Source organism: Neofelis nebulosa, chromosome 5, assembly GCF_028018385.1.
Source record: "Neofelis nebulosa isolate mNeoNeb1 chromosome 5, mNeoNeb1.pri, whole genome shotgun sequence".
NCBI lineage: Eukaryota > Metazoa > Chordata > Mammalia > Carnivora > Felidae > Neofelis > Neofelis nebulosa.
Genome location: NC_080786.1, coordinates 92,159,185 through 92,171,786, shown reverse-complemented (window position 1 = coordinate 92,171,786; position 12,602 = coordinate 92,159,185). Strand labels below are relative to the sequence as shown.

The 12,602-nt window shown below is 35.5% G+C and overlaps 1 protein-coding gene across 4 annotated transcripts in view; it reads right to left on the bottom strand.

Annotated features, from left to right (window-relative positions):
* Nucleotides 1–12,602, bottom strand: part of POLQ (DNA polymerase theta) — a 121,775-nt gene that overhangs the window by 101,029 nt on the left and 8,144 nt on the right. For all 4 annotated transcript variants that reach the window (XM_058731244.1, XM_058731245.1, XM_058731247.1 and 1 more), the window contains 4 exons: nt 11,511–11,619; nt 7,181–7,400; nt 4,458–4,605; nt 1,107–1,253 (listed from right to left, as the gene is read on the bottom strand). In XM_058731244.1, the coding sequence (XP_058587227.1) occupies nt 1,107–1,253; nt 4,458–4,605; nt 7,181–7,400; nt 11,511–11,619 (624 nt within the window). The remainder of the gene's footprint in view (nt 1–1,106; nt 1,254–4,457; nt 4,606–7,180; nt 7,401–11,510; nt 11,620–12,602) is intronic.

Here is a 12,602-nt window from a genome sequence, read left to right as displayed (position 1 = left end):
GTAAATGAAAAAAGTATATACAATATATACTTATCTAGATTATTTTTAATTTTATTTAAAAAATCAAAAGGATTGGGTGCTTGGGTGGCTCAGTCAGTTGAGCGTCAAACTTCGGCTCAGGTCAAGAGTTCACTGTTCATGAGTTCAAGCCCCATGTTGGGCTCTGTGCTATAGTTCAGAGCCTGGAGCCTACTTCCAATTCTATGTCTCCCTCTCTCTCTACCTCTCCCTTGCTCACACTCTGTCCCCCCCTCTCTCTCTCAAAAAAAAAAAAATAATAATAATTTTAAAAATATCAAAAAGATTGAGGTTCTAGTTTATAAATTAAGTAGCGGGTCCACAGGTATTCATTTTATTAATATGCATAAGTTATATATAATAAAAATATCTTGTATGCTTATATATACACATATATTTTAAAATTTATTTATGTACATGTAATGAAAATTTTAAATAAATTAAAAAGGTTAAATTCCTAATTTTAGGAACTATATATTCTTAATCATATTCTTAGTACATATAATCATGGAATTTTAAATAAATTAAAAAGGTTAAATTCCTAATTTTAGGAACTATATATTCTTAATCATATTCTTAGTACATATAATCATGGACAAACCACTCTGAAAGAAGTTATTTAGTTCAGTGACTGTATAATCCTTGCAATTTTGACCTGTTTTATTTTTAAACACTTCTAGTGCTCTCAAAATACAATATGACAATTTCTAAAATTAATTTGATTTTGATATATTTGTAAGTATATTTCAATACCCCTTAAGATAAAAGGAAACACTCAGAGTAGCATAAAATTAGGGTAGCAAATACCTGTCTAACCTAAATTTTAAGGAAACAAAATGTAGAAAGGTAACAATTATAGAATTCACTTCTCCAAGGGAACAAAAAAGCCTTTATGTAGTTTTATATACTATACAGATAAGTAAACTAAACGTGTTTTATTCTTGTTTAATCTTAATCACACAATTTCTTAAAATGAAATCTAAGAGTATTAGACTGACAAGAAATCAAATGCACACAAATATAAATGTGAAGGAATTAAGAGGATATTTGGAGGGGGCTTCTTAATAACAGATTACAAATATGGATACCTGCATGATGAAATGCTACTCCCCATGGTATAGTTTTTTGCAATACAGAGTCCAATCCTGAAGGTGAACGTTTTAACTGATCCATCACTTCTAGGAGACTCTTTTGTTCCAGTACCACCGGTGGAAGTTCAGATGATCTTACCAATCCTGTCACAGAAAAATTATCAACACTGTTCACCTCTGGATAGACCTCCTTAAGTGCTATCTGCCTAAGTCAGGACAGAGCTAAATATCAGGACAATGGTTCTAAAATTACCATATATAATAATTAGCTGAACATCTTTTAAAAATACTGATGGCTGGCTCTCACTCTTGGCCATTGTGATGTAATAGGATGCAACCTGGACATAAGGAATTTTTAAATCTCCCAGATGATTCTAATGTGCACCAAAGTTTAGAAAGCACTGTAGTAGAGTGAGGCCAAGCCCACAAGAGGGGACAAAGGACCCAGCTAAGGAAGGAGAGGATTACAGATACTACCACTCAGAGCCTAAAAATCAAAATCCTTGCTCATCAGTATACTCTCACACAATAGGCATCCTTGAGTCTCAAGTAGGAGCCCAAGAAATGGCATTCCAAATAGGAAATGGTCATAGAGGAGATGATGGGAGAGAGAGAAAACAAACTTAACAGAACGCCAATAGACTTAATACTGACCAATAATAATTGTAGATTCTCCACTTATAATTCTAGTAATGACAGCCTTTAAATTCTCTGAAAATCATTTTATATACCAGTTTTTGCAAGGATGTGGATCACCTTGTGCATAATTGCCTCCATGCAAAAGTCAGATATATTAAATGCCAAAACAGAAAATTCAGCAGACCATTTGGCATAGGTATAGGTATATAAAATCTAGTTTTAAATAACTGTGTTTGTATATGGTAGAGAATACTCAGAAATGTCATTTTCTTTGTGAGAAGGCGCTAAGCCTTTGAAACCAGCATCACTTGATATCAGACTAAATGTCTTGTTTGAATAAAAAGACTGAAAGGAAGGATGAATAAAAAGCAAATATACAATGTCCCCCTAAAGGTTCAGAAAAATGGAAGTGCCAATGCTCAATAAAAATGATTAAAATGTGTGCAAAAAAAAAAAAAAAATCCTTGCTCAAAGTGTGTCCCATCAACCAGCAGTGTCAGAACCACCTAGGAACCTATTCCTGTGTGACAATTTTTCTAGCCTATTTGCCACTAATGTGGTAATTAATCACATATTACCTTCTGTTTTTGTCTCTCTGTGTAACCTGCTCCCTTAGTAAGCAAGACCTCAACTTTTTTAGGTGTAGGAACTATGTTTTCTTTAAAGAATCTCCCAAACTTTTGGATTTCTGAACTAGCAAATTTCTCATAAGATATATTTTTAATATAGCTTCTATTTCCTAATTAAAAAAATATTTTAGGTAAACTTTTCTTAAAATTTTAAAGGCTCAGAGGGGCGCCTAGGTGGCTCAGTTGGCTGGGCATCCAACTTCAGCTCAGGACATGATCTTGTGGTCCGTGAGTTCGAGCCCCACATTGGGCTCCGTGCTGACAGCTCAGAGCGTGGAGCCTGCTTTGGATTTTGTGTCTCCCTTTCTCTGGCCCTCCCCCGCTCACACTCTGTCTCATCTCTCTCTCAAAAATAAATAAACATTAAAAAAAAATTGGGGGGCACTGGGTGGCTCAGTTGGTGGAGCGTCCGAATTTGGCTCCGGTCACGATCTCACAGTTTGTGAGTTTGAGCCCCACGTTGGGCTCTGTGCTGACAGCTCAGAGCCTGGAACCTGCTTTGGATTCTGTGTCCTCCCTCTCTCTCTGCCCCTAACCCACTCACATTCTGTTTCTGTCTCTCTCAACAATAAATAAACATTTAAAAAAAAACGTTTTTTTTTTAATTAAAAAAAATTTTAAAGACTCAGAGAGGCTTGTCAATGTTTTATTATGCTAAGTACAATTAAACATTTTTTTTAAACTACCATTGACTGATACCTTTATTTCTGAAGAAAAGTCATTTTAACATAAAAGAAATTAGTAGGGATAATTTCAGAATTTAAACTTCAGCTTTACAAAAAATGTGCTGCCTTGTCTTTACTTTTCTAGTGAAAAGTTCATCATAGCCCAGGCTCCAATTTAAGCACCAGGATTTGGGAACCCTTGTGATAAATCAAAATGACAGAATCTCAAGCAAAGAAGATAATAATAATATTTCTGGCTATCAAAGGAATTTAAGTTATTATGGTACAACATAAGGAATATAAATGGCATAGTATAGGAAACATCAATCAGGAGGGAAATAAAAGCAGTATTATAATGTTGGGCTGGAGTCTTCCCAAAATAAACTTCAAGCAAAGTTTACTTATTAGATCTAAGCTTGAGGTATCTATCACCTATCCTCATGACTGCAGTAGCATAATGAATTCATAAAATATCCTAATATTCTGTGACCAGAACTGGTTGGTCTCTGTCTTCTCTACACCTATCTTGGACCCCAAGGGACCACAGGTTAGCAAAAGTGGTGAGGGAACAGTGCTTATCCTAGAATCAGTAAAATATATACTAATAGTCATCTAAATTATTACTCAGCAATAAAAAAGAATCAGTTTGATAGATTTAACAACCTGGATGAATCTTAAAAATACCATGCTGAAAGAAGCCAAACATAAAATGCACATACATACTATATAATTTCATTTATATGAAATTCTTAGAAAAGTCACAACTAATCTAGAGAAACAGAAAGCAGATCAGAGGTTGCCTGGGGCTAACAATAGAGAGGAGATTGATAGCTAAAGAGCAAAGATTACATTTTAGGATGATAAAATGTTCTATATGTTCATTAGAGTAGGGATTAAACAAATGTATACAATTGTTAAAATTCATTAAATTATATAATTCAAATGGGTACATTGTATTGTGTATAAATTAAACCTTAATTAAAGCTGCTTTTAAAATACATATGTGTTTATATACATACATATGTATATGTGTGTGATTCTTTCTTAGAGTTTGGAAATATAAAGAGAGAGATGTCTGATTTCTCCAGAAAAATGTGCATATGAAATTTTATATATAATTTAGGAGCTTCAAAGAAATCTCTCAAAGCCCATGGACCCCAGATGAAGAATCTTGTATGTTTAGTAGTATGCACCTGTATAAATCCAGTATTACAAAAATCTGAAGGTTAGCCTGAGTGTATGTATACATTGTCTATAATGAGGATAAGGAGAGGAGCATAGTTTTGTAAAGGAGTGTCCAGTGGGCAGGTGGAGGCAATGATCAAAGAGAACTATACTTTATTTATATAATCATTAACATTACTTTTAAGCAAATATACTGAAAATAGAGGCTTTCATTTCCATCAGTAACTTACCCTCAGCTTGATGGTGTAGGTTATAAAACTCACGGGCAATGATATCTGCCAACTTCTCACACCATTTCTTTGATGGACAGAAAAGTAATACTGAATGGTTGTCACAAATGGTCTCATAACATAAACTAACAACATGGTCCTCATCTCCCTAAAAAAGAAAGAGAAATAGTCATTTTAGTGGTCTTTCAAAACATTTCACATCAGTTTCAAGTCACTCATTTTGCTTATTGGGGAAGGTTTTTTTCTACTGAAAGGTATAATAAAAACCCGTTACAAAGTCAGTAACAAAGAAAAAGCAAGAGAAAAAAAAGAAATAAGCTTCCTTATGATGCAAGGTAATTTCAGGTAGAACAAAGTATATGTAAATGTCTAGTAGCCCAGTGAGTTCTCAAAACTGGAAGGTCAGTGTGTTTAACTGGATTAATTCATTCATTCATTCACTTGATGAACAAACATTTACTACATACCAGATACTGTTCTAGGTACTGGAGATAAAGAACAAAGCAGAAAAAAAGCTCTGCCCTCAGAATTTTACTACTCCAGTAAGAAGGGATTGATAATAACAAAAACAAGCTAAGTAAAACGCACAGAATTTTGAAGAGTGCTAAAAATAAAATGGAAAATAGGGACCAGGAAAGGGAGGACATTATAATTTAGATGAGTTAGCCAGGGAAGGTCTCAGAAAGTGACATTTGAGTAAAGGTCCAAAGGTGAAAGAGTAAACCATGCTGATGAGTGGGGGGAAAGCATTCCAGACAGAGAGAACCTGAGGTAGAAGATTCTTGGTATATCATAGAACAGCAATGTGGCTGTGGTGGGAGTGAGAAGGAATGTAGTAGGTGAGGTCAGAGCACTAAGGGGCTGGGGACAGATCACATAGGGCATTATAGGCTACCAAAAAGAGGCTGGCCTTCATTCAAAATGAAACAAGGAAGCATTCCAAGTTTGGGAACATAATGGTTATGTGATCGGATGCTCATTTAAAAAGAAAAATTTTTTAATGTTTTTATTTATTTTGGAGACAGAGAGAGAGTATGAGGAGGGGCGGGGCAGAGAGAGAGGGAGACACAGAATCTGAAGCAGGCTCCAGGCTCTGACCTGTCAGCACAGAGCCCGACACGGGGCTCAAACTCAGAGACTGTGAGATCATGACCTGAGCTGAAGTCAGATGCTCAACCGACTGAGCCACCCAGGCACCCCTCGGATGCTCATTTTAAATAGATCACTAGCTCCTGATTTAAGCATAGACTGAAAGGGAGAAGGTGGGAAATAGAAAGATCAATTAGGAGACTATTTCAATAATCCAAATAAGGGTCAAGTGATTCAAATAGGGTGGAGGCATAGACATAATAATAGAAAGAGATTAATAGGACAGTAAATAAATGTGTTTACATATATATTTCATTGAGGTAACCAAGGCACAGTCTGCTGCAGTTTGGGGTACTGAGCAAAACAACTGAATAAGATTCCATGCCAGGCATACAGAGGCTACAAATGCATACCTATGAGAGTACTGAAACGTGAATTTACTCCTAGTACCAACTCCAGCTGTTTCAGTACTCAGAGGCACAGCTCTTTATAAAATGTGAAGATGCCCCACTCCACAGATGATGAATCAGTTTTTTAATGTCAGGATTGAAAAATCAGACCTAAAAAAATACTGCGAACTAAAATTTTTTAACTGTATTTATCGGTGTGTGAGGAAATTTATCATTCATCAAACACTTCCTAGATGCCAGTTTTTTAAAACCATTCTTCATTCTTACAATAAGTGTTACATTGCATTTTATAGAGGAAGACAGTATGTTCAGAGAGGTTTTGTGATTCAACTATTATCAGTCATATCAAGAATCTCTATGGAATACCAGAAATAGGTCTGACTCCAAAAATGTTTTTCCCCTTTACTATATATTATAATTACTACTTAAAAAAAGTTTCACTTTCCACATTAGTATTTAGTAAGTAAACTAAACCATAAGAAAATCTTTTCCCAGTTAAAAAGAAAAATCTACAAAATTAGTTATTACTTATTATTTATATTATTTTCTATTACTTATACTTACTGGAAATGATAATTTTTTTTAAGTTTGACAGAGTATGAGTGCAGGGGGGAGGGGCAGAGAGAGAGGAAGAGAGAGAATCTCAAGCAGACCTTGCACCGTGAACAGAGCCTGATGCAGGGCTCAAACCCAGCAACTGTGAGATCATGACCTGAACTGAAACTAAGAGTCGGACGCTTAACCACCTGAGCCACCCAGGTGCCCCACAAAACGATAATCATTTAAATTCAAGGCACAACTACATTTCCTCTCTCACCATCACCACCAGTTATTTAAGATGAAACCAATTAGCTTAATATTAAGTAATCCTTCTGGGGCACCTGGGTGGCTCAGTCGACTGAGCAATCGACTTCGGCTCAGGTCATGATCTTGCGGTTCACAGGTTCGAGCTTTGGGCTCTGTGCTGACAGCTTGGAGCCTGCTTTGGATTCTGTGTCTCCCTCTCTCTCTGCCCCTCCCCTGATCACACTCTGTCTCTCTCTCTCAAAAATAAATTAAAAAAATTTTTTTAAATAAAAAAAATATTAATAATCCTTCTGATGGTGATGTAAAGCATATTCAACTACTTTGCGACCACTAGCTTATATAACTCAAAAAATGTTAACAACTTGCTAGAAAATGCAATCAAACACTGGGAATACTTATCGAAGAATACTGACTTACCTTTACTTGTAGACTGGGCTGAAATTCCCTCACAAGCTTCATTGAAGAATCATATATAGAATTTCCAATTTTTACTGACTCCAACAGTGGTACAGGACGAAAGTTGGTGTGGTAGAGTTCAGCATTTAACCAGGAAGCCACAAGCTCCAAATTAGGAAGAGTAGCACTCATGCCAACAATCTGCACGGCATTAGACAGAGGACTGGCTAAATCTGTCTGGCTGTAAAAAATAAACGAAAATGATGTTAAAAGACACATAGTATTAATTACAAATAGTGTTGCTAACAATATTTTTGTTCATGTCCTTCAGGACATACACCAAGTCATTTTTAAGGTATACACCTAGAAATAAAATTACTGGGTTATAGCTTATCTTCAATTTTATTAATGTCAAACTGGTTTCCAGAGACGGTACCAAAGTATCTCCATAATCCATGTGTGTTTTATTGTTCCACATCTTGTCACCACTTAGTAAAAAAAAAAAAAAAAAAAAGATGCCAATCTTTTTTTTTCTTTTTTAATTTATTGTCAAGTTAGCTAACATACAGTGTAGTCTTGGCTTCAGGAGTGGATTCCATGATTCATCACTTACATATAACACCCAGTGCTCATCCCAACATGTACCCCCCTTAATGCCCATCACCCATATTCTCCAACCCCCAAACCCCCATCCCATCAACCCTTAGTTTGTTCTCTGTATTTAAGAGTCTCTTATGGTTTTCCTCCCTGTTTGTAACTTATTTTTCCTTCCCTTCCCCTATATTCATCTGTTGTGTTTCTCAAATTCCACATATGAGTGAAACCATATGATATCTTTCTCTAACTGACTTATTTCACTTAGCATAATACCTTCCAGTTCCATCCACGTTGCTGCAAATGCCAATCTTTTTAATGTTAGCCATTTTGGAAAGTGTGTGGTAATATCCCCTTGAAGAAGTAGTTTACATTTCCTTGATTAGTAATGGTATTAAGACCATTTCATGTTTATGGACCATTTGGATACCATCTTATAAATGCCTGAAGGTGCTTGCCCATTGACGTATTGGGTTTTTTCTTCTTGATCATAGAAGTGTGTGAATGTTCTAGATAATAACTTTCCTCTTTCAATAAGTTTTGCTCTTGTCTTTATTTCCTTCTACTTTCTGTGGCATTATTTTACTATTCTTTTTCTAAGTTCTTGAGATGAATAATGCATTAATTTTTCAGTCTCTCTTCTTTAATAATATATGCACTTTATACTATCAAGTTCCCTTTAAACTTTAGCTACATTTCAAAAGTTTTGTTAGGAGATATGCCTTCAAACTATCTTCCAATTTCTTCTGTGATTACTTTTTTTTTTTTTTTTAATTTTTTTTTTCAACGTTTTTTTTAAATTTATTTTTGGGACAGAGAGAGACAGAGCATGAACGGGGGAGGGGCAGAGAGAGAGGGAGACACAGAATCGGAAACAGGCTCCAGGCTCCGAGCCATCAGCCCAGAGCCTGACGCGGGGCTCGAACTCACGGACCGCGAGATCGTGACCTGGCTGAAGTCGGACGCTTAACCGACTGCGCCACCCAGGCGCCCCCTGTGATTACTTTTTTGACCCAAAAATGGGTCAAAATGTTTTTCCCAATTTCCAGTGTGAATTTTCTAGTCATGCCTCTCCTATATTTATTTCTAGTTGAATCCCATTTGTCAGAGAATAGATTTTAAGTGACTTAAACCCTTTAAAATATATTGCTTTATGGCTCAGCATTAGTACAAATTTACTATGTTCATTGAAAGGAACATTCTGCTTTTATTTGGTAATTCTTCTACATACATCCGTTAGGTCAAATTTGGTAATTGTATTAGTCACATCTTCTATATCCCTACTGCTTTAGGACATAGATGATTATCTCCATGTTTTCTCATATACTGCAAAAGGTGTTAAAATCTCCCTAGACTGAAACATAAGAGCTCCCAGATTGAAAGAATCTATTGAGTACTGAGTACAATGAACAAAAATGGAACACCAAGACACATCAGCATGAAATTTCACAACACTGAGGAATAAAAGGAGCCCTAAAAACTCCCAGAGAGAATTAAAAAATTTTATACAAAGGACAAAGGATAAGCATGGCATGGGATTTCTCAACACTAACAAGAAAATGAAGTAATGTCTTAAAAACTCTAAAGGAAATCTTGACTTTTATACCTGGACAATCTATGAAATAGCTATAAAACATTTCAGACATGAAAATTTTCAAAAAAATCACATGCCTGTACACTAAAATAAAGTGGATTTTCCAGAAAGATGTCCTCACCAAAATGAGGAAAACATAAATTATCCAAAAAAGGGGTGCTCTGATTCAAGCAAAAAGTAATAGGAATGAATGATAATGATAAAGAAGGATCCTAAAATAAGTGCTGTGCAGCACAAACATATATAGTTTACCCACCTATCCAGATTGGAACAGTTCAGAAGGCTTTTGGAGAAACTTCAAGAAGATGAATTTGGTATAATAGCAAATGTGTTAAAAAATATTGGATGAAAATTTACATAAGTGGGAAAGAGGCTGGAGGTCAATCAGTGATAAGGACATAGAAAACCAAACCATTAGGGTGCCCGGGTGGCTCAGTTGGTTGAGCGTCCCACTCTTGATTTCAGTTCAGGTCATAATCCCAGGATTGTGGGATGGAGTCCTGCATCAGATTCCATGCTGAGCATGGAGTCTGCTTAAGATTCCCTCTCTCCCTCCCTCTCCTCTTCTCTCCAGTTCACACACTCACATAATAAATACAAAATAAAAGAAAAACAACAACAACAAAACACAGGCCATCAAATAAACAAAAAAAACATTTATTAATTTCAGAGAAAATAAAACATTATTTAGAAAGTAAAAGTAGTCACAATATATACTACATGGCTCAGTTGGCAATGGCATGTATAGTCCTAACAGCATAACACTAAATATTGATCTGAGCAAAATTATGACATAACAGTATTTGGAGAATGGGAAGGTGATGAGAAGACAGAGACTGTGGGGTGGAGGGGAGGTGATGGGAGACTCGGTTGGGTAAGTAAAGAATATAAAAAAGAGCTAGGATTTGAAGGGGCACATGTACCCCAATGCTCATAACAGCACTATCAACAATAGCCAAATTATGGAAAGAGCCCAAATGTCCATCGACCGACAAATGAATAAAAAAGATGTGTGTTATATATATACAATGGAATATTACTTGGTGATCAAAAAGAATGAAATCTTGCCATTTACAACAACAGTATGCTAAATGAAATAAATCAGGCAAAAAAAAAAACTATCATATGATTTCACTCATATGTAGGATTTAAGAAACAAAACAGATGAACATAGGGGAAGGAAGGAAAAATAAGATAAAAATAGGGAGGCAAACCATAAGAGACTCTTAAATACAGAAAACAAACTGAAGGTTGCTGGAGGGGGGGTAGGTGGGGAGACGGGCTAAATGGGTAATGGGCATTAAGGAGGGCACTTGTTGGAATGAGCACTGGGGGTTATATATAAGTGATGAATCACTAAATTCTATTCCTGAAACCATTCTTATACTATATGTTAACTAACTTGGATTTAAAAGAAAGTAAAAAATAAATACATACATACATACTGAAATGAGAAAAAAAGAGCTAGATCTTCATCTTCCACAGTAAGTAATCAATATAAACTGTAAAACTAAAAACTCAAGTGGTTACATTTAGAGATAACACTATAAATAATTGTTTTTAAAGCTATGAGAGTTGAAAGTAGTTACCTCTGATAAGTGGAGGATGAAGAAATGCTATTTTTCTTTTTTTTTTTTAATTTTTTTTTTAATGTTTTTATTTATTTTTGAGACAGAGAGAGACAGAGCATGAACAGGGGAGGGGCAGAGAGAGAGGGAGACACAGAATCAGAAGCAGGCTCCAGGCTCTGAGCCATCAGCCCAGAGCCCAACACAGGGCTCGAACTCACGGACCGTGAGATCGTGACCTGAGCTGAAGTCGGACGCTTAACCGACTGAGCCACCCAGGCATCCCAGAAATGCTATTTTTCAAAATTAGCTTTGACTACTTAAATACAATGAATGTATAACTGACAAATACAAAAACTGGATTTTTAAAATTTTATCATAAAAATGGTGAGTAGTCAGAAATTTTTAAATGTTTACAAAATAAAATCACTCTCAGTCTTATGTACTTCTTTTGGAATAAAAACTAACTCTATACATGAGTTTGTTCTAAATAGGCACTATTCTACTTCTTTAATTTATTTAATTCATACCTATTTTGCAGACCCTTTCTCAACATTGCTAGAATCTCAGGAACTCAGTTATTTCAGGTACTTACCAAGATGCTGACTTATGAGTAATATAGCAAATCTTAGTCAGCAAAAGTTCCAGCAGATACCCTCGGTGAGAGTCTCCCAGCATATGCAATTCATCCACAACCACCATTCCTAGATTTTACAAAATTTCACAATTACAAGAAAAATTTTAAAAGACCCAATATCTTATACAGTAAGTAGCTGTCATTACTATAATATATTGCAGATGATACAAATTTCTAACCCTAACACAAAAATTAGATTTCACATAGTAGATGATCCTTTTTCAAGACATTTCAGGCATCATAAGTGGTCCTACTATAAGTATTCTGGATCTAAAAATCAATGATTAGCTAAATCAGGGCTAACTCAGAGAAAACTGCCTCTTATTACTCAGACACTTCTTTATTGGCAACCTTGTAGAAATGTATGTACAATGAGTCATCAAATACATTTATGACAGTTATTCAGTGTATTGACTTTTCTATGGGGGAAAACAGCCAGGGCAACCATACTGATGTTAGGAAGTTGCTTAGAAAAACAAGATCAGATCAAGAAGAAAGAAGTGATTTTAAGAGATGTTTTTGTTGGAAGTGATAGGCTAGTGAATCACCCTACTACAAAACATAAATATGACCGTAATTCCCTTCTCCACTACTTAGTGAATTAAACCAGTCTGTGCACTTGGAATAGTGCTCAAGAATAATTGAAAATTTAGTATCAACCAACACCTCCTTTAAAGGTCATCATGTCATGGTTTTCACAGGCGGTGGTATCCTCCCTACAAATCTTGCCCACCAAAATCAAGATCTTTCAGGTCTATTTCCTAATGGCATGATGTTCCTTTTCCTCATTGGTAAGCTATCTCAAAATCATATGGCATGATAAGTTATTTCAACATTTATTCACTCACTCATTCAAAAAATATTTATTCTCCCTAGTGTGCCAGGCACTGTGCTCAATATATTAGATATAAGACTTAGTAAGATTCTATTGCAATCCTCAACGTATTTATAATCCAATTGGATCACAAGTAATAAGACAATTCTGATACAAATTGGTGAATGTGATTTCTCTAAGCTTTATAGAGCAGAGCCATGTCTTATTAATCTTTG